Source organism: Lepidochelys kempii, chromosome 4, assembly GCF_965140265.1.
Source record: "Lepidochelys kempii isolate rLepKem1 chromosome 4, rLepKem1.hap2, whole genome shotgun sequence".
NCBI classification, from domain to species: domain Eukaryota; kingdom Metazoa; phylum Chordata; order Testudines; family Cheloniidae; genus Lepidochelys; species Lepidochelys kempii.
Window position 1 is genome coordinate 94,675,564 of NC_133259.1, and position 21,303 is coordinate 94,696,866.

General features: G+C 43.2%; 1 protein-coding gene across 1 annotated transcript; it reads right to left on the bottom strand.

Annotated features, from left to right (window-relative positions):
• Positions 1–1,136: 1,136 nt before the first annotated feature.
• SHISA3 (shisa family member 3) lies at positions 1,137–4,497 on the bottom strand. Its single transcript, XM_073340110.1, has 2 exons — positions 4,140–4,497; positions 1,137–2,448 (listed from the first exon to the last, which is right to left on the bottom strand). Exons 1-2 carry the CDS (start codon positions 4,495–4,497, stop codon positions 2,000–2,002), a joined length of 807 nt encoding a protein of 268 aa, XP_073196211.1. The 3' UTR covers positions 1,137–1,999.
• Positions 4,498–21,303: the final 16,806 nt, after the last annotated feature.

Genomic DNA, 21,303 nt, shown 5'->3' on the forward strand with positions numbered 1-21,303 from the left:
TTTTTAGTAGAAATGGCTATTGACACTTCATGTTGACAATGCAATGAAAAAATATATGAAAAGATTATGAAAACTATAACTGGAAAACTAGAATATAAAGTAAAAAATGAAATACCTGAGCATTTTATTTTTAAAGAACAAAATTCTACTTAAATCTTGCGGAAAAATAAATTACATTCAGAAAGATCCCTAGCCTGCTCCCACTGAAGTCAATCCCATTGACTTCAATGAGAACAGAATCTGACTGAAGTGTATGGTAAGCAGAAACAAAAAGCAAACTTTTCTGGAGAAATGGCCCACATTTTTAATGTAAAAAGGATGGACATCATTTTAACTAAATTCCTTAATTTTATACTAATTTAAATATGCTTTTGATAATTAAACTTGCCCTAATGCTTGTGTAATGGAACTGTCAATTATAATAAAATATTTCAAGAATACCCAGGACATCCGCAGATGTGGTTTGGTAAGATAAGCAAGTTCAGTGTAGCGATACAGGAAACCCAAAGAGACAGAATGGCTTTATCTATGTACAGAAATACATGCAAGGTAGAGGCCCTGATTGGACTGATTTTTCCTTTCCCTTGACTTGTTTTTGTGTTAGTTTGTTTTTTGGTTTATGTTGGTTGGTTGGTTATTTTTGGAAGGGAACAGAGGAAGAAACATAGTCCTATAATGAGATATTGTAAATTCAGGCAGTGTAGTAAACAATTTAATATAATATAATTATATTTATTTTATATACACGTTAAATTCATCAGTTATGTTAATCTGACTAGTTAACTGCATATTCAACACTGTTATAAACTATATTAAATCTGCAGCATCACAGGTGTATGGATGTAAAATAGTTTGCAAAAGAACAAAATTTACTACTACTTTTGATGTACAGAAAACAAAATATGAATGTATTGATACTGTATCCAAATGAACACTGCTTAATAGGTTCACAGTTTCTGAATGGCATTTTGTAGAGAATTACAACCAAATTAAAATTTCAACCAGTTTGACATAAAACAATTCAATATGACTACTAAATAATTAATGTTGTGAATGCTGTACATACATTTTAAATTACAAATTTGTCTTTACATTTTATACATTACTAATTTTACAAATAGAACTTGAAGACCACTTTGTCCACTATGTATTTATATAAATGTTGCTGAACGAAATGCTGACAGAAAATTCTCCTTTCATAAAAATGCTTTGAAATAATTATGTTTTTAGGATTTTACATGGACCATCTCTTAATGAGATTATTGTGCAGGCTGTACTTTTTCCATATATAATGATCTGACTACTGGGAGCTTGGGCATGTTTTAAACTAAACTTAAACAATATTAAAATATCTCGCCCTATCTTTCTAACGCTTTACTTTCAAAAATAAAGTTTATGCTCCCTAATCTCAGTTATATTATGTGCACTTTAAAAAAAATCAGATTCTGGTATCTATAACCGTATACAATTCCCCCCCTCCCTCCCCATTTTTATAGCTTTCTTCCCTCAACCCCAGGTCAGGATCCTGCAACCCTTACTCACCTGAGCAGTATCAATGCTGTAAATGGGACTATTCTGGTGAATAAACAATTGTTCAAGAGTTGCAGAATCTTGTTGGTTTGTTATAAGGGAGTTAATATCATTTGGACCTCAAAAGTAATGTATAACTCTTCTAGCTATGTTATTAATAATTTTATCCCAAATTGGTCTTCTACATCTCTCTGAAGAAATTCTGCACACATTAGAGTAAGTTACCAAAAGGTCACTTCTTGAAAGAAATAAATGTTTAAAATGTTTCATAATTTATATGCAGTTACATACAAGGAAACTGTTTTACAACTAAAGTAAGTATTTGTACCTGTTTCTACACAATCTTGCACTTTTCAATGGGCAACTCCCCTATTCAAATGGTTTTGAGTTCAATAACTACAGAACATATTAATGTGAAATGTACAAGGCAGCAGTATACCTCCTATGGCTATATTACTTTTGAAAACTCCTAGCTAAAATCTGGGCAGCTCCTCCCAGCTAGGGAAGGTTCTGGTTGGAGAGGATAGCCAAAATAGGGTGCTGACACCAAAAATCCAGCTGGTTGAGTTAGGTGGATAGAATGGCCTGTTTGTAAGCAGCCAGATGTGTAAGGTGACGGTGGAGATGCCACTAAACACCCAGATTCCGCCCTGGCGAAAGAGAACCTGCGAATGGAGCCTCCAGTAGAATTCGAACTGGTTGCAGTACTGGACTGTCTGGACGGCGTCCGGAGGCTAGTGGAGGTCAGGATCATTGGAAGAGTCTCGATCTGATAGCTTCGAAGAGAGAATCGTATTGGCTGCTGTGATGTTTGTTTAGGTCTTAAACACGTGCAACAATAAACTGCCACCAGCGAACCCACAATAATGAAGGCGATGAACATGGATCCAACAATAAGGAAAGGAACGTAGATCGGCTCTGAATAAAAAATAAATAAGTACATTTTAACACTCCGAAATAGCTCGTCTATTTAACTCTGCAAGGTTTTCAAAGTCCCACATTATTCTTAAATTCTCATCAACTACCGCGCTTCTTAAAATATACTCCTTTCACGTATTACAAATAAACTGTGTGATCTGCGTGCCACCGGCAGGTATGATCTGATACTAACTAACAACTTCACTGATCATGCAATAAGCTGCATTTGATTTTTCATTAGCCTTTAGTTCCTACATGCAGAAATTAAAATTATTTCCTGCAGGCAATTTTAATCGAATAATTCTTAGCGTTAATATTTTAGATCAATATCGGAATCCTGGATGGTTAGTCCGCATCGTCCTGTTTGCTGCATGAGTACAGTTTGCAGTGCTCGGTTCGGTTTTCCCTTTGTTCAGGAGATAATGCTCCGCTTTTCCAACAAGCTTTTTCAGAAACTTACTCACTGCTGCAAATTATAACTGCCTGAACCTATGGACTAACTCTTCCAAAGCTCCAGCCCCTTTTTAGAGGCAAGTAACTTCAGAGTGATTGATTTTCAGCAAAATATCTTTCAGCTCATTTGCTGGATGACTTGTTTGTGTATATAGATAGCCGTGACATTCCTGGGACCCTACTCTGATTCTTTTTACAGTTAAAGTTAGTCACGTCTGGAAAAGAAAAAAGAAAACGGCCACGGATGTGGCTTTCCAGCTGCTCGTTCGCTGCACGGTCACGAGCTCTTTAAACTTGCCTTTTGGTTGTATGGGATTTAAACGTTTGGGCCACTTCTAAATTGTGGGAGTGCTGAAACCAAAGCCGCGTTGCCAGCAGCTGTTGACTTGATTTGAACAGCCCCGAAGCGCTCTTCAGACGACGCTGGCCGGGGGAGCCTTAAGGCGGCGGGTTTTATTTTCGCTCCGGATGCTCCAGCAACACCTTCGGCCAGTTAAGAAGCGTAAAAATAACCCGCCTCTGCCCGCCCTCCGCGCAGCCCAGGACGCGGTAACGCGGCTTCCCGTTTGGCTGCTTAAAAGCCCAACTAGCGCGGCCAGCTTAGCCCCGATCTCCGAGCGGGCTGCCCGGCCCCGGGGCTGCGCCAGACAGCGCCCCCCGCACCCCGCTCGGCCGAGCCCGGGCAGCGATCGCAAGAGCCCGCCCAGCAGCGGGCGGCGGGCGGCCCGGGCCGCTGCGGGGAAGGGCTGTCTGCCCCAGCCTGGCCGCCAGCCGCGCGGCACCCGGGCCGCAGGCAGCCCCGGCGAGCCCGGGCTCCACAGCAGCCCGCGTGTGCCCTGCGGCGCCCCCGCCGAGCCGTCAGGGAGGGGCCGGACGCAGCCCCGTGCCCGTCTCTCCCTTCACCTGCCGCCGCGGCGGGGCCCGGAGCCGCCTCCGGCCGCCCCGTGCCTCACTCGCTTCCCAGGGAAGTTGTCGGCAACTTTCTCCGCCCGGCCGCGGGGCTCGGCCCGAGCAGGCCGCCGGCAGGGGCAGGGGCGGGGGCGGGTTGCGCTCCGCAGCGACGGGCCGCGCTGGCTGGGCGAACCGCGGCAACTTCCCGCCTCGAGCTCGATGGCCCCGCGCGTTTGCCGGTCCGGAGCGCAGGCTCCGCGCTGGGGCCACGCGCCCGTCCCGCGCAGCAGCTGGAGCCTGCGGCCCGGGCCGGAGGGAGCGGCGGAGCCCGCGGGCCGGACACTCACGGGCTGTCACCCCCGGGGTCGGCGGCTCGCGGTCGTTGGTGCAGCCGCCCTGCTCCAGCCGGGCCTCGGCGGCGGCGCAGCAGTAGCGCAGGGCGCAGGAGCCGCAGCAGATGGTGGCGTCCGGCGTGTCGAAGTCCTCGGGGCACTGGAAGCCCTCGTGGTAGCGGCCGTGCCCGTCCACCCAGCCGTGGCAATACTCGCCCCCCGCCGGCTGGGCGGTCGCGCCCCAGCCCAGGAAGCCCAGCAACAGGTAGCGCAGCAGCAGCCCCCGGCCCCCCATGGCGGCGGCGGGACCCGCTGCCGGCTCAGCCCAGGCTCGGCGCCTCGCGGCGGCGGCGGCTTCTGCTCGCGGCCACATCCCCGGCGGGCGAGGCGAGCGGGGCTGCCCCCGCCGGCAGCGCTGGAGGCGCACACGGGCTGCTGCCGCGCCGCTCCCCGCCCGGCTCAGAGCGGCCCCCAGCGCACCGCGCCCATGTGGGGGCCGGGGAGGCGGCTCTCCTGAGCGCAGCCCCCCTTGCTCAGGGCGAGCCCGGCGGGGGGCAGGGCGCTGAGCTCCCGGTCCCCGCTGGACTCTCAGCCCTGACTGCCTGGGGGAGCCGCGCACAGAGCCCCGCCGCCAGGGATTTCCCTAGGACCCTCCCCCCCCGAATTTCCCCAACACCCCCCTTACATGCCATGTTTCCAATTTAGTCCTTGGTTGGACATTTGAATTGAAACTGAAACAGTAATACACACTCTAAAAGCATGCACTGTCCTTGAGAAAATACTTGTACCTGAGCAAGCATAAGGGGGTTGAAGTCTGAACAAAGCCTAGCTTCCTCCTACACCTGTTATCTATGACCATGTCCGCACATTTGTTTGGGCTGTATGGGCCTACCTAATCATTTCAAATTATTATTTATAAGCCAGGTGTGAATGAGCTCTCTCCTGACAGCTAGTGATGAGCCAGGGGTGGGTGGAAAGGCGTCAGGGCCAGACTGTATTTACAGGCACACACCTACTCTGCCGCCCCATCCAGCACACAGAGCGGTGCTGCTCAAGTGATCAATTTTGGCTGGTGTTGGGTTACAAATCACTTAAGTATTAAATATGGGGGTCATGAAATGTTGTTATCCTGATTTCCCTCCCTGCTTCATTTGTGCTAGGGCTTGCCAGGGTTCATAGTCCTAGGTTCATAGCCCTGGGACCTCTGGGCTTGTCGCATCAGTTACAAAAGTAACAAACTTGCTTGAGCCCTGGGCACCGCTTTCATTACAAATTAAGCACTGGTCACCCTCAACTGAACTGCATTCTCTCAGCAGGAGGTTTGGATGACACATCCTAGTGAAGAGAGAGCTGGTGGGGCACAGGTGTTTTGCTTGGTGGTGTGGGCTCTGCCAAAGAGTCCCAGGCACTATTTGACCTGCCCCTTTCTCTTGTTTAGGGAGAGAGCTGATTAGGCTCCATAGAGAGTCTTTTGGTTTGTTAAGTGACTATCAGAGCTGAAATCACTGATAAGCAGGTCTAAGTGCTTAGATCTGCTGTGGGACAGTGTTTCTGTGGAAGAGATGGCCCAGTCTGCACTAGCACCGAGGTTCCCACACTGAGAGCTGAAATTACTGAGAGCTGGGTGGAACCTCGAGAGACCAACCCACAGAGGTCACGGTGGCAGCAGAAGGCAACAGTGCAGGGACATTGGGGACAGAGCGGTAGAGTGAAAGGTGGCATGACAAACAACAGCAGCCAGAGCATTGGACTATGTTTTCGTGATGTCGCTCCAGATGCTAGATTTGTGACTGGGAAACTTATATAAATATGTTTCCAAATAGGCAAAGATTTTTAAAATGCATTATTTGCCAAGGTCATATCTCACATCATTGCTATCTCAAGAGGGCATTATCTTTGGGAGTTTCTGTACCAAACTTTTTTTATTATTATAATTATTTTTTAAGTAAGAACAGCCATATTGGGTCAGACCGATGGTCCATCTAGCCCAGTGTCCTGTCTTCCAACCGTGACTATTCCAGGTGCTTCAGAGGGAATGAACAGAACAGGGAATCATCGAGTGATCCATCCCCTGTCGTCCACTCCCAGTTTTCGGTGAACAGTGACTAGGGACACTCAGAGCATGGTGTTGCATCCGTGCTCATCCTAGCTAATAATCATTGATGGATGTGACCTCCATGAACCCTGTTATAATTTTGGCCTTCACAACACCCCTCTCAAAAAGTTCCACGGGTGACTGTGCGTTGTGTGAAGAAATACTTCCTTTTGTTTGTTTGAAACTTGCAGCCTATTAATTTCATTGGGTGACCCCTGGTTCTTGTGTTAGGTGAAGGGGTAAATAATACTTTCTTATTTATTTTCTCCACACCAGTCAGGATTTTATAAGCCTCTATCATATCCGCTCTTTGTCATCTCTTTTCCAAGCTGAAAAGTCCCAGTCTTTTTATCTCTCCTCATACGGAATCTGTTCCATACCCTAATCATTTTTGTTGCTATTCTCTGTCCCTTTTCCAATTCCAATATATATTTTTTGAGATGGGGTGACCAGAACGGCACACAGTATTCAAGATGTGGGCATATCATGGATTTATATAGTAAAAGTGGAGGAGCTTGGTTTGCCAGACTGATCAGCTAAGCCAGTACTGAGAACCTATATGAAAAGGCTGCAAAATACTGTGCCTCTGGACTGCATCAACATGCAGAAAGCCTTAGAAGCCAGTCACTGTCAAAGCCAATTTTAGAAGAACTTAATGAGACTGTTAAGAATGCTGGAGACACAACTCAGTTTATGTGATCCAACATGGCTGTTGCATCATAGTTTCTATTTAAGCAAGAGATACTACACACTACAAACTGGAGGCCAATGTTAAGTGCACTGTCATTTGTTAATCCTGAAGTTGGACACTGGTGTCAAACAAGACTGGCAAATGCTCACTATCTTTCTGAAAAAACTTAGCTGACTCTCTAGAGGCATGCGGTGCAACAGTGAAAGACTCAGCAGTTGAAAGAGTGAAGAACTCTCTCACATATTCAAAATATGTGCATACATGGCAGATGAATGCACCAATGCAAATAGGCATCAAGTATTAAGTCATTGTGTATGTTATCTTGATGTCCGTGGTAGGCCAGTAGATGCATCCTAGATGTTCAGGTTATAGAAGACACATCAGCTGCACCTGTGACATCTTAGAAGAGTTAAATGCTTGTAAATTGCACCACAAACAGATGGCTGATTGTGCATTTGATGGAGCTACAGACTTCTCTGAAAGACATAGTAGAGCTTTGCTCAGAGAAAAGTGTAACTCTAATCTCTCCTATATACACTGCAAAGGCCATCTACTCCAGCTAGCTCTTCCCCTTCCCAGTCCTCCCCCTTGCAGCCCCCCTCGCAGCCCTTCCCCTGCTGTCCCTAACCCCTGCACCTGCCCAGTCCTTACCCTGCCTCCCTGACTGTCCTCACGCATCTCCCCTCCCAGTCCTTCCGTACCCTGTGCCTGCTGCCCTCATCCCTTTCCCTTTCCCTCCCTTTCTCCCAGTCCTTTCCCTGACCTATAGAATCATAGAAGATTAAGGTTGGAAGAGACCTCAGGGGGTCATCTAGTCCAACCCCCTGCTCAAAGCAGGACCAACCCACTGTCCTCCCCCCTCCCTCTCCCTTCCTTTCAGCCCTTGCCCCATCTCCTCTCCTACTACCTCCTCTCGCCTCCTGCCCCTTTCTCACAGCCTTCACCCACTCTGTAGTCCCTACTTCCTCCTTCTCAGACTTCTTCTCCTCCCCATTTCCTTTACTGCCCCTTCACTCCCAAGGCCTGCTATCCCCTCCCAAAGCCTCACCACCCCTATCTTCTGTAATGGTCCCACCCTGCACCTCTCGCCACCACTCTGACTGGATTGCTGCAATACAATTATAAGTAATATAATAAGAACAACAACAACATGCCAGATCAGGCTGAATTATGAGGAATACATACTCCTTGACCAATGCAGTTTGGTCTGAACTAAGAAGATGAAGGTAATTGTGCTAATGCAGAGACCCAGAATAATTAAATGCTCCACTCATAATGTTGCTTGAGGACAGTACAGAATTGCATTGGGCTGGTTGACAAAAGAATGGGTTTCATGAATTAAAAAAATACAGAATTATCAGTGCTGAATTAATCTCAAAATTAATGTGCAGCCAAAGATCTTCTTTGCTACATCCTCCTCCGATTGGGGGCTGTCCTTGTGCCAGACAATCACCACTGGGACGTGCCTACAAAACTCTGATTAAAAAACAACACAGCTATGCTCAGATTGAAAAAAATATGCCGGCAACAGTTTTTGGTTGTGAACAGTTCTGTGACTACTTTTATGAGCAGAAATCAGCTGAGGTAGAAACACCCCATAAACCATAGGAAGCCATATTACAGAAGCTATTGTGCAAAACTGCCCACACTTTAGGAAATTATAATGAAGTTGCAAGAAAACTTGTAAACTACAGGCCTGGATAAGGAGTTTCTTATAGATGACAGGCTTTTAAGAGCACCTATGAAAAGAGAAAGCAAGGAGCTGCAGAAATAGGAGTTTGAAGTTAATATGGCTCAAGCACTATCCTGTTCTGAAACAAAATCTGACACACTCAAATGAGAAATACAAAATAACCTAAGCTTAACAGTTAGTTTGAAAGACTAATTCTAGCAGGAAGTCTGACAGACACCTCCAAGCATAGAAGTTTACTAGGATAATAGAGATGAAATTGCAGTCAGTAGTGGGATGCTGTACAAAGGACATGGTGGCATAGTTGTATGTGGTATAGGTGTTGCCACGTTGGTCCCAGAATATGAGAGAGACAATGTGGGTGAGGTCCAATAGAAGATATTACCTCATCCCCTTGTCTATCTAATGGTGGCAGAGTATTACAAAGCATTAGGTTGGAAATTCTAAATATTCTAAATGCTTGTATACAAATGCTAGAAGTCTAAATACTAAGATGGGGGAACTTGAGTGCCTGGTATTAAATGAGGATATTGCTATAGCAGGCCTCACAGAAACTTGGTATAAAATTATATAGGAATGACAGAGCAGGTCGTGCTGGTGGGGGACTGCCACTATATGTTAAAGAAAGCACAGAGTCAAATATAGTAAACATCTTAAATAACTCAAACTGTACCATAGAAGTTCTATGGCTAGAAATTTCATGCTTAAAAAATAAGAGTATAGCAGTAGGAATATACTTCTAACCACCTCACCAGGATGGTGACAATGATTGTGAAATGCTCAGGGAGATTAAAGAGGCAACAAAAACAGAAAACCCAATACTAATGGAGGATTTCAAATATCTTCTATTGACTGGGTATACGTCACCTAATGCGGGATGCAGAGATAAAATTTCTAGGCACCATTAATGACTGCTTTTTGGGTCCTGAAACCCAGAAGGGGAGAGGCAATTTTTGATTTAGTCTTAAGTAGTGCACAGGATCTCATCCAAGAGGTCAATATGGCCGAACCACTCAGTAACAGCAACCATAATGTAATTAAATTTAATTTTGTAGGGGGGAAAATACCAAAGAAAGCCACCACAGTGGCATTTTAAAGGGGAACTACAAAAAATGAGGAAGCTAGTTAAATGGAAATTAAAAGGAACAGTTACAAGAAGGAAATGTCTGTAAGGTACTTGGAAACTTTTTTAAAACACCATAATAGAGGCTCAAACTAAATGTACACCCCAAATAAAAAAAACAGCATGAGGACCTGGGTTCCCATCAGGGGCCGCCACCTGATTAGTGCAGGTGCGCACACAGGGGCTTAGCCACAGGGGACAGGTGGGGGCAATGGGGTGAGCTGGGGGGCGGTGATGGGAGAACTTGGGGGTACAGGGCTGTCGTGGGGAGAAAGGGCTGCGAGTCCTAGCCCCAGGGCTGCAGTGGGGAGAGATACCTCTCTCTCCCATCCCTGGGGTGGGGGGAGTCCTCTCTCCCCGCTGCAACCCTGGGGCTGGGACAACAATTCCCTGTTGTGGATTTAAACCTCCCCTAGCAGTGTTTGCTATGTTTTTGTTGTCAGGAGGTCATGTGGTATATCTAGGGGCCTGAGCCTGAAAAGTAATACTCATGTAGCTGTTACTCATGTGAGTGGCCTCGTGGAAAGAAGTGGGAGAACTTCATGTCAAGTGAAAGTTTGCCTGAGCCCATGTGTTTGTAAAGTACTGTGTAAATTTACAGAGCTATGTGTGTTTCACTGTAATAACTGAGACATTGGATCATTGTGTGTGTGCATGAGAATCTGAAGGTGAACTTTAATTGTCCAAGCTGATCCAGTGTAAAAATATAAACATGAAGGTTGAATAGTCTGTTGGAGTTTTAAAGTGCCTTGTATTGTTAATACAAGAGGACAGTAGTAAGGAGAATTTGAGTGTTTTTTAAAATTATTTTGAGCCTTACTGTCCTGATTTAAAAAGAAACATTTACTTTGATTTCTAATATTGCAGTATTATATTTTACATTCAGATGAGACCTTTACATATGAAGCCCTTTCTGAACATCAAGCATTTTGCATAAGAGGAAAAGATTCTTCCTATCCAAAATTCCCCTTCTCTTTCCAAACTACTGCACAATGCTCTCTCTGCTGTTGGCTTAGCTGGCTGCTGACTTTTCTCCCCAGAGGTGGCTGCATTTCAGTGGTGTATTTATATGTATAGTTTGCAAATCATGTACTGATCCTTATGGAAGGAGGCAGTAGGAATGAACAGATAGTTACTGCAGACATCACCTGAAGACAGACTTTCCCTAAGACCCAGCTAGGTACTAGCAGTAGGACATTGTGAGCTCTTCGTGGGATAAGGGCTGCTGTGAAAGTATGGAGGTGATGGTGCACATCCGCACATTACCTCGATATTGTGCTGCACATAACAAAATTCATTCCACATATGGATGGAAAAAAATAGAGGGAAATTGAGGACCAAAAAACAAGCCACCTTGGCTAAAAGTAAAAGAGTAAAAGAGGCAGTTAGCAACAAAAAAAGACATCCTTTAAAAACTGGAGGTCAAATCCTATTAAGGAACATAACAAGGAGCATAAACTCTGGCAAGTCAAGTGTAAAAGTATAATTAGGCAGGCCAAAAAAGAATTTGAAGAGCAACTAGCTAAAGACACAAAAGCTTACAACAATTTTTTTTAAGTACACCAGAAGCAAAAAGCCTCCCACAGAGTCAGTGGCCCCACTGACTCTCCGGGAGGCTTTCTGCTTCTGGTGTACTTACTCTGCACTGGGCCAGCGAGGTCTGACCAACCACTGTGGGCCCAGGAGACCACGCCCCCCTCACCCTGGTTGCACATGCTCCAGGTGGAAGGGACGGATAAAAGGAGGAAGCCCCAGCTCAGTCTGGCCTGGCGGAGGATGAGGATGAACATGAAGATGAAGGAGAAGGATGTGTGCTGCAGGCTTCTGCAGAGATGCCTGCAACTCTTGAAAAGGTGGGAGCTGTGGCCTGGACTGTACTGTAGATGACCAGTCGACCGTGGGGACAGATTGGGACACTGAGCTGCTGCCAGCTGAGAAGATGCCCGATATGAGCTTTGAGGTAGGAATTGACCCAGGGTATGTATTAGAAGCTGATATTTATTCCTGTAACTGGTAATTTCCCAGCTTCATAGGGCCCTAGGTCAGAACTGGGTGGAGTAGGGTGCGCCTGGGTTCTCCTACATCCCACCCCCGCACATGCCACAAGGTGTGGCTACCGGGGGCTACAGCCACAGGCTAATCGGTTCCTGTACCCTGCCCAGGGGCTGCAGACTGATTGGTTGCTATGCTCCGCCAGCCCAGAGGGTCAAAGCTCCAACTCCTATTGCCTGCCCCAGCCAGGAGGCTCAGGGACATAGACTGTTTGTTGTGCTCTGTCCTGCCCAGGGGCTGCAGACTGATTGTTCACTTGGCCCTGCCAGGGGTCCTGAGCCCTCTGTATCACAATTGCCTGTTCCCACAGGAACTCCTGACGATTGTGTGATGGGGTGTACCTACCCCACACTGTGGCAATGGCGGTGACCCTGCTCAACACACAGGGCGCTCTGTGACACTGCCATTGAAGATAGGATTGTGATACTCTGCACCCCATATTCACAATAGTAATATGATTATGGTATGATTATGTTGCATCTTGTACAAGATGTGTCATGTAAGGTGTCAATGGACAAATTTATGATTTGCTGAATATGATTATCCTATTTGTATGCATGTATCCTTTTTGTATCTGGAGTTATTAACATTGACTATGCATCTGTATTTCAAATATGCTTGCTCTGGGTAGTCTAGATAGCACGTTATGAATGGCCTATTCAAGTTGAATGGCCTATCAACCTAGACAATGGGCCATGGAAGAGCTTATCCTTACCTGTGGACGCTTCAGTCTGCCTATGAATAATGGCTGCCATGACTCATTGGGGCATGCAAGGTCTTGTGACTAAATCACATTATACTGAACTCCTCACTTTTTCCACAAATCAACACCTGGAAATGTCTCTGGAAGAACAAAGACTTTGAACTGGGGAAATGCTGATCCCAGGTGGGAAAGAAGGAAACCATGCGTGTGTATGAAACATCCACAAACTGCTTGTACTATCTATCAGAGTGAGACAGCTTGATTCAAATCCTGTGTAGTGTATACATCACCTGACTTAGATTGTGTTTTGTTTATTTGCTAGGTACTCTACTTTTTCTGTTTCCTGTCATTTATAATCACTTAAAATTAGAGCTGTCAAGCGATTAAAAAAATTAATTGCGATTAATCGTGCGATTAGAAAAATTAATCACAATTAATCACGCTGATAAATAATAATAGAATGCTATTTATATAAATAGTTTTGATGTTTTCTGCATTTTCAAATATGTTGATTTCAATTACAACACAGAATACAAAGTGTACAGTGCTCACTATATTGATTTTTTTAATAAATATTTGCACTGTAAAAATAAAATGAATAGTATTTTTCAGTTCACTTAATGCAAGTACTGTAGTGCAATCTCTTTATCATGAAAGTTGAACTTACAAATGTAGAATTATGTACAAAAAATAACTCCATTCAAAAACTGCATACATTTACATTAAATGTAAAACTTTAAAGCCTACAAGTCCACTCAGTCCTACTTGTTGTTCAGCCAATCGCTCAGACAAACAAGTTTGTATACTTGTATGAGGTGAATTGAAAAATATTATTTCTTTTGTTTATCATTTTTACAATGCAAATATTTGTAATAAAAATAATATAAAGTGAGCACTGTATACTTTGTATTCTGTGTTGTAATTGAAATTAATGTATCTGAAAATGTAGAAAAACATCCAAAATATTTAATACATTTCAGTTGGCATTCTATTGTTTAATTGTGATTAAAACTGTGATTAATCATGATTAATTTTTTTTGTCAGGATTAATTTTTTTTGAGTTAATCGCGTTCGTTAACTGTGATTAATTGACAGCCCTACTTAAAATCTATCTTTCTGTAATTAATAAATCTGTTTTATATTTTTTACCTAAGACAGTGTGGTTTGTTAAGTGCTTGGGGAAAAATCTCAGCTCACGAATAAGGGTTGGTGCATGTCCACTTTCCTTTGTAGAAGTGGCAGACTGGGTAATTGTAATAATTTTTACTGGTGAGGTTTTTGACAGGGCAGGACCGTACAGCTCTGGTGTCCTAGGCTGGAGAGCTGGAGGGTATTTTGTCTGGAGCCGCTCTATTGTTGGTTCATGCAGTGGCTGGCAAAGCATTCATGAACACAGTTGGGTATGACCCCTGCCTGTGGATGTTTGTGTGAAGGCAAGTTTTGAGGGCTTTGCAGCTTGTCACAACATCACAATCTGAGAGGGAACCCAGATTGATAAAACGGAAGGCTCAGTGGTACCCCAGTTCCAGGTTGCATCCCGGGGGGGCCGGTCACAAGGAAATCCAGCTGTGAAATCAGAAATATAGAGAGAGGAACAGTATGAAAAGAAGTACTGAAACAATATTGGACTGTGTCCTGCCTGTGGTCCAAGACTGTTACAGAGCTTTCAAACAGGAAACATTCTCTTAGGGCTTGTCTACATGGAAAGTTAGTGTGGAATAAACTAAGGGTAAAAGCACAATAGCTATTCTGCACTAGCTCCTTGTGTAAACACTCTTATTCCATACAAAGAATGCCTATGTAGAGTTTAGCTTAGTCCACTTTAAAGTGGACTAATGTAAACTGCAAAAGGCACACTTAGAGGACTGCTACTACTGTATTTTTTTTTAATTCAGCTGGTGCATAACACGTCAAATAGCAATATAACAGAAGAGACACTATAAGAATTCCAAACAGCTCCCCCGATGCATGTGGAAAATAACTAGATTTCCAACAGAAAGGTCATTGAAAATATTTTTCGCAAGCATTAATAACTGAGCAATTCCTTTTGTGGGGTTCTGATGCTTGGTGACATACTATTATTCCACCAGCAGAAAAAGGATGAGGACACAGGAACAGCTATGTCACTCCTTCTCAGCCCCACAGGCTCAGCCCTCTTTGGAAAATAAAGGTGACAGGCCTGCTGTGGGCTTGAACCGGGCTGTGAATTAAATACAAAATTGTCAAGAAAACAAAATGAAGGAAAAATTAGAGGAAGCCTAGTAATAGAAACTGATGTACAAAGTGACACTGTTAAAGTAAATTCTGGGCTGCTTTAATAAACTGTTGATGCAATAAAAACTCTTTTGGTTGTAGGATAATGGGCAGGAAAGGGGCACGTTTAATGATCCTAAAATGGGTGGCTCCCCTCTCCTGATTCATTAGGACCTTTCAGCTTTATTGATTTTGCACAGAGAAGAAAACTCAGGAGTTTCCAGGAACAATGGTTTCTAACAGAGACAATGAAAGGTGGGGAAAGATATCCTGAAGATAATCATTGTTTATCCTGGGATAGCACCTAAGAACCCCAATCCAGGATCAGGGTCCTGTGTGCTAGGCATTGTACAGGCCTGCAACAAAAAAGACAATCCCTTTTCTAGAATGCTTTTAATCTAAATGACAGACAGGACACAACAGGAGCATAAACAGCGTGGGGAAGATGGACTCCATCTGAGGTAAGAAAGTGAACAGCCTGGAGCAGATGGGATATTAGGGAAAGCTGTAGTAGCAAACGATGGAAGATGTGTGAATGCACTGTGAAATGGGATGGTTACAACAGGGAAGGGGGAAGAAGGGAGGGAATAGTGGAGAAGTGGGTAAGTGTTGCATGAAGGATGTACCAGAGGAGGGAAATTAAGCCTGTGAGATAGAGGAAGGGGTGGTTAGTGGTGTGGGAAGGTGACAATACAAGAGGGTTGAGTTCTGTATGGGAAAGGCATTAAAAGAGGGAATAAGTGCAACGAGAAGGACAAGGAAGGACAATTGTAATAAAGGTGTGTCCCACTGAATTACTGGTAAGAAACTTATTTTTAGTGCCTGGCCCCACTCACTGCCTGGGTCTTGTTTACGAAAGGTCACATGGCAGGTGTCAATATCCACTGATTGAAATGGCTACTGTTACGTCTGCAGTTTCTTTTTAAATCAAATACAAACAAAACATATCATCGACCACAAACTGATACAGCCAATTAATAACACCCACAGACAAAAACATCTGGGCTGAAGGTCAAGGTAGATGAACTGAGCCCCTCTCACAGTTGAGATGGTTGTTCTGCCTCTTATTGGACATTTGTCAATAACTGCCAAATCATCTTGATGACTCTGATTAAATGGCTACTACTGTACTCCGAACAATTCCTTCTGAGTGACCTACTTAGTCACGGAGGTGGATTTGCCACCTGGAACATGTTTTGTTGCTCCTCAACTTGTGTAAATGGTCATTGCTAAGCTGAGTATGGAACTATGATAATTTACAGCAGCTGAGGATGAGCCCACTAGTGTTTTCATTGCCAGTGACCAGGTGGACACATGTTACTTCCACCAGCCTCATCCTGGATGCCCCTAAGAAATAGAGAGCAAGTGGCTCATCAGTTTTGTTAAGTGGTCTGTTGTGCCTCCTGTGTGATTGGCTGTCAGGGTGGCTATGACGTATGAGGTTGGAACTGCTGGTGTAACAATTGGCAGCCTGCCACCGTAACTAACTCCTGCCTGTGTTGGTATGAACAGAAATTATGTAAACATCAATTAAATTTTTCATGGCTATTTTAGGTTGCAGCTTTAATTTACAAAGTGTAAATGGGATATTAAGTGAAAGAAGAGAAAATAAGTTTGTTACATAAACAGCCAAATCATTTAAAGTTACAAGCGTGATATTCTATCCTACTTCTGCTTCTTCATTTTGCTGCAATGGCTTAAATTAAACTTTGCCCATCTGCCCTGACTTCAAGTTGCCTATTTTTTTCCAGTTTTTGTGGGATGATGCTAAGACTATCTCTGTGTTTAAAAAACATAGCCTGCAAGGAATGGTTTAAAATGTATGATCTTCAGAAGCCTGATCCAGCTCTCACTAAAGTCAACATGAATATTTTCATTGACCTGGGTGGGAGCTGGATCAGGCTCTAGCTGGGAGTCAAGAGCATATATTTATAGGGGCCTCTTAAGTGGCTATTCTATATGCTGCAGATTTATCATCTCAAATTTGGGGAGATGCTCTGGGGAACAGCCATGGTAAAAAGTGTCACAAGTCATAGGAATTATGGGGGAAATGCAGAAAGTCACAGCTGAGTTTTCCAATGACTTAACATCCCTTTGAAGAAACAAGTCTCCTTTAAAAAAAAAAAAGTTTTCAACACACTATTTTGACTTCTTGTGTACTTCCATTCTCTCCTTGATATAGACTTAATTGTAGATACAGGAATCTTTCTCTTTTTTTTTTCCACCCCACAAACGTTGCGATGTTTTAGGGGTTGTTTTTGGTGTCTCAACTGATCCTCCTGTGCTCTCTTGGACCTTTAGTACTTGGGACTCTCAGTACAAGTCCACCAGTTAGATCCTTTGTGTCCCTGCCATATGGATGCTGCTCCCCTGCTCTCTACTCCCCTCTTGTGAAGTCTCATGGCAGTTCTTGTTAGTGTCTCAGTGAAATTTGCACAACCATCAATTGCATAATTACTCATCTATTCACTAAAATCCCTAACTGGCACAAATCGTGGCCCAAATCCTGCAAATACATACACATGTGCTTAACTTTATGCATGTGTGTAGGTCTACTGACTGCAATGAAACATCGATGTTCTATCCACTACAGAGGATTTGATTCACCTTGCACAAACAGTTATAAAAATCAGAAGCAGAGGCCATCCCACATATAAAATGAAATCTGAATGCTTAAAAATATGCAGGAGCTTTCCAATGAACGGGTTATTTCACAACTGCCTACTGTGAGTTTTTTCTTGCACCTTTCCCTGAAACCTGGTACTGGCCACTGGCTGTGGCAGAGTATTAGACTACAGGTACTGTTGGTCTGACCCACAATGGCAGTTCCTATGTTCTTTTCCCCATTTGCTACAGTTTCCTCTGTTTTGGTGCATAGTAGCTACCCTCAGGATTTGGTACTTTTATACACCTAAAATTAATTTGCCACATTTTGTTTTGATTTTACGTTAAAATCATTTGTATGTAGATGGTACATACTTAAGCTAAACCTGTGGAAATAATTTATTGTAGAAATTGTTGTAGATATTTGTCTAAACTATAGATTGCCATCAGCCATTTTCACACGGAGTAAATCAGACCAATATAGTCAAGATTCTATAATATCTTGCAAAATGATAGTAATAACCTAACTCTTTATTTCTTATTACCCGAAGCCTTAGTGATTCTAAGAATCATTAACATCCTGAATTGTGGGCACAGGTACAATTAAGTAAAGTGCTACTTATTTTTAAAAGCCCAAATATCCATTCTTTTGATAAATGATTGTTGCTAATGTGGCTTGATCTGGTAATGCATGAAAGCAGTTCTAGTAGTAACATAGTGCTTTTATAAAAATGTGTATTAAACTAAAAGACTACTGGCTTCACATTTCTTACTGATAGTTCTACTATATGAGATTTTTATGGTGACTTTTTTCACTTGCTCCATGAAACTGTTTGCTTTTTCCTCAAATCTTATGGAAATCCAATGCCAAGATTGCCCCAATCCATGAAGCTATTGTATCACAAGGTTGTCACTTTTATACCATGGGCACTTTTAAATGAGCGGTTCCTAGGTCAGAAGAACTTCTGGATGCTTAGCTGGAGCATATCAGTCCATTTTTTCCCCAAAAGCAAGTATGGGGGAAAGTCCTGCAAAGATTCATAAGCAATCAAACCAGGGGTGAGGTATGTATATCATAAAATCATCCCGGCACACAAAGTATGTCACACTTCAGCAGGACTGACATCATTTTGGTTCCCCCACCCCTCCTAAATGTCTTGAATTTCAAATGACACTAAGGCTGAATCTAACTGTCACTTTCTGAAAACTCAGTGTGATGCAAACCAAGTTCTCTAAATAAATGTCACCTTTGTCTGGCTTGTCCTCATCTGTCCGTCCAGGAATGCAATTCGACAACACACCATTCTGTTTTGTTGCGAGCATGTTCTTTCCATTTCTGGCCAAAGAGTTTTGTCATGGGATTGACCCAGTGCATTTTCAGTCTGCCCAGCGGTCGCTTGTGGTCTCTGGGGATCTAGTCACTGATGCGGGTTGTGCACCTATAGTCTTGTCTGCGGACTACATGACCTGCCCATCTTCACTTTGCCCCAACACTAAATAAATGTAATCTGAAGAAACAGGGTCTAAGCTTGCAAACCCTTAGTCACATGAATAGTTTTTATTCACATCATTAATACCATTAACTTCACAATAATTGAGTAAAAGTCTATGGGATTAGCCCCTAAATTTGTATCCCTATTCTTGGCCTACAGCTGGAAAAAGCTCATTCCTACAGCGGAAGCAGTGTTATGAAGGAGAGTCAGCTGCCAGGCCACCTAGTTATAGAACCTTTTTCAGTGGTGGCTGGTGGTCAGGTTGCTCACAAGTGCCCTTTGACAGAGTGATGGAAAGTAACATGCATCGGGCCTCAGGTCCTCTCTCTCTGCTTGCCAGAGGGGTTGTGGAGCCACCTTCTCTCTATTTTCTGTATCAGAAAATTGACAAAATAAATTGTAAATATTAACAGAATTGTTTTTATAGTTTCTAAAAATGCTTGTTTAGTGTTTTTAATTTTTCAACTATTTAAAAGAATTTTTGGTGATTTTTTTTTTCCGGTTACCTTGGGTTAGAGTCGCAAGTCCTGATGGCCAATAAACCTTATACCTTCTTCCATAATGATAATGGGCCTCTCCCAAATTTCTGACCAGTAATGTACAATTTTTCATTCCAAATGGTTTATATCACTGCCTGTGGTTTTTTTCCAAAGTCTTATAGGCATACCAGGGAGGTGAGGTTAGCTTCTCTGGATATTAAATGAACTGTTGCATATAACTAAGCCATTTAGAAAGTCAAAGACAGTACTCGTGATCTTTGGAGAAAAATTTTGTGGCCAGGCCATCTCTGCCAAAACTGTCTAAGCAAATAAGACTATGTATTCAGTCAGCCTTATTTTGATAGCTGGAAAGATACTGGAACAAATTACTGAACAATCAGTTTGTAAGTACCTAGAGGATAACAGGGAAATAAGTAATAGCTAACATGGATTTGTCAAAAATCTTGCCAAACCAACCTGATTTCCTTCTCTGACAGAATCACTAGATGAAATTACTATAAAGTTGGTGCACAGCTGGTTGAAAAACAATACTAAAAGAGTAGTTATGAAGGTTTGCTGTCAAACTGGGAAGACTGGAAGACCTATCTAGTGGGATCATGCAGGGGTCTGTCCTGGGTCTAGTACATCATTAATGACTTGCATAATGGAGTCCACAGTATGCTTATAAAATTTGAGGATGACACCAAGGTTGGAGGAGTTGATAGCACTTTGGAAGACAGTATTAGAATTCAAAATGACCTTTATAAATTGGTATGAAGTCAACAAGGTGAAATTTAATAAAGATAAATGCAACGTATTACACTTAGGAAATAAAAATCAAATGCACAAATACAAAATGGGAAAGAACTGGGTAGGCAGTAGTACTGCAGAAAAGGATCTGGGGGTTATAGTGGGTCACAAATGAGTCAACAGTATGATGCAGTTGCAAAAGGGGCTAATATCATTTTGGGGTGTATTAACAGGAGTGTCATATGTAAGACACAGGAAGCAATTGTCCTGCTCTGCTTGGCACTGGTGTGTCCTCAGATGGAGTATTTTGTCCAGTTTTGGGCACTACACTTTAAGAAAGATGTGGAAAAGTTAGAAATATGTGGACAAGTTGGAGAGAGTCCAGAGGAGAACAACAAAAATGATAAAAGGTTTAGAAAAACCTTACCTGTGAATAATTAGCTTAATCTACAACAAGGGAGATTTAGGTTAGATATTAGGGAAAACTTTCCAACTATAAGAATGTTTAGGTACTGGAATAGGCTTCCAAGGAAGGTTGTGGAATCTGTCATTGGAGGTTTTAAGAACAGGTTAGACAAAAACCTGTCAGGGACGGTGTAGTTTACACAATCCAGTCTCAGTGCAGAGGGCTGGACTAAATAACCTTTTGAGATCCCTTCCATATATTCATTTATATGATTCTGTGTTATAAATGCCTCAGGGCTTACTCAGTTAGGAAGATGACAGCTTCAATGGCATATATCAACAATGTGCCCTTTTGTGGAGTTTGGATCATACCTTCACAAATCACTACTCTCTCAATACAACATCAAGAGCAGATGCTGGTTTGAGTTCAGCAATGGATTATTCATTGCTGCTCAGCCTAACTCCTGAGGGAGGTCAGTGCTTTCCTAGAGTGGGGCTCTGTGGAGGCAATGCCTGAAGGATGAAGATGGGTGGCTTACCTACAGTCACTCTTATGCATTGAATATATTCCTCTTCCTGGTCACCTTGGCTCACCCACCTCCCTCTACTTCAGAACCCAACTGCAAATAGGGGTTTTGAAAGTAGAAAGGAAATGAGGGCTGGTCAGAAGGGCAGGGGAAGTTATATAGTCAGTTTCTTGAGTGCCTTGTTCTGAGACATGCACCTACTTGTCCTACCTACAGAACTATTGCTCAGAATAGTCTTGTGGCTAGCAGAGCAGGGTGAGGAAAATAATTTCTAGACATTCCCAAAACCCATTGTCATTTAATTGTTTTTCTTA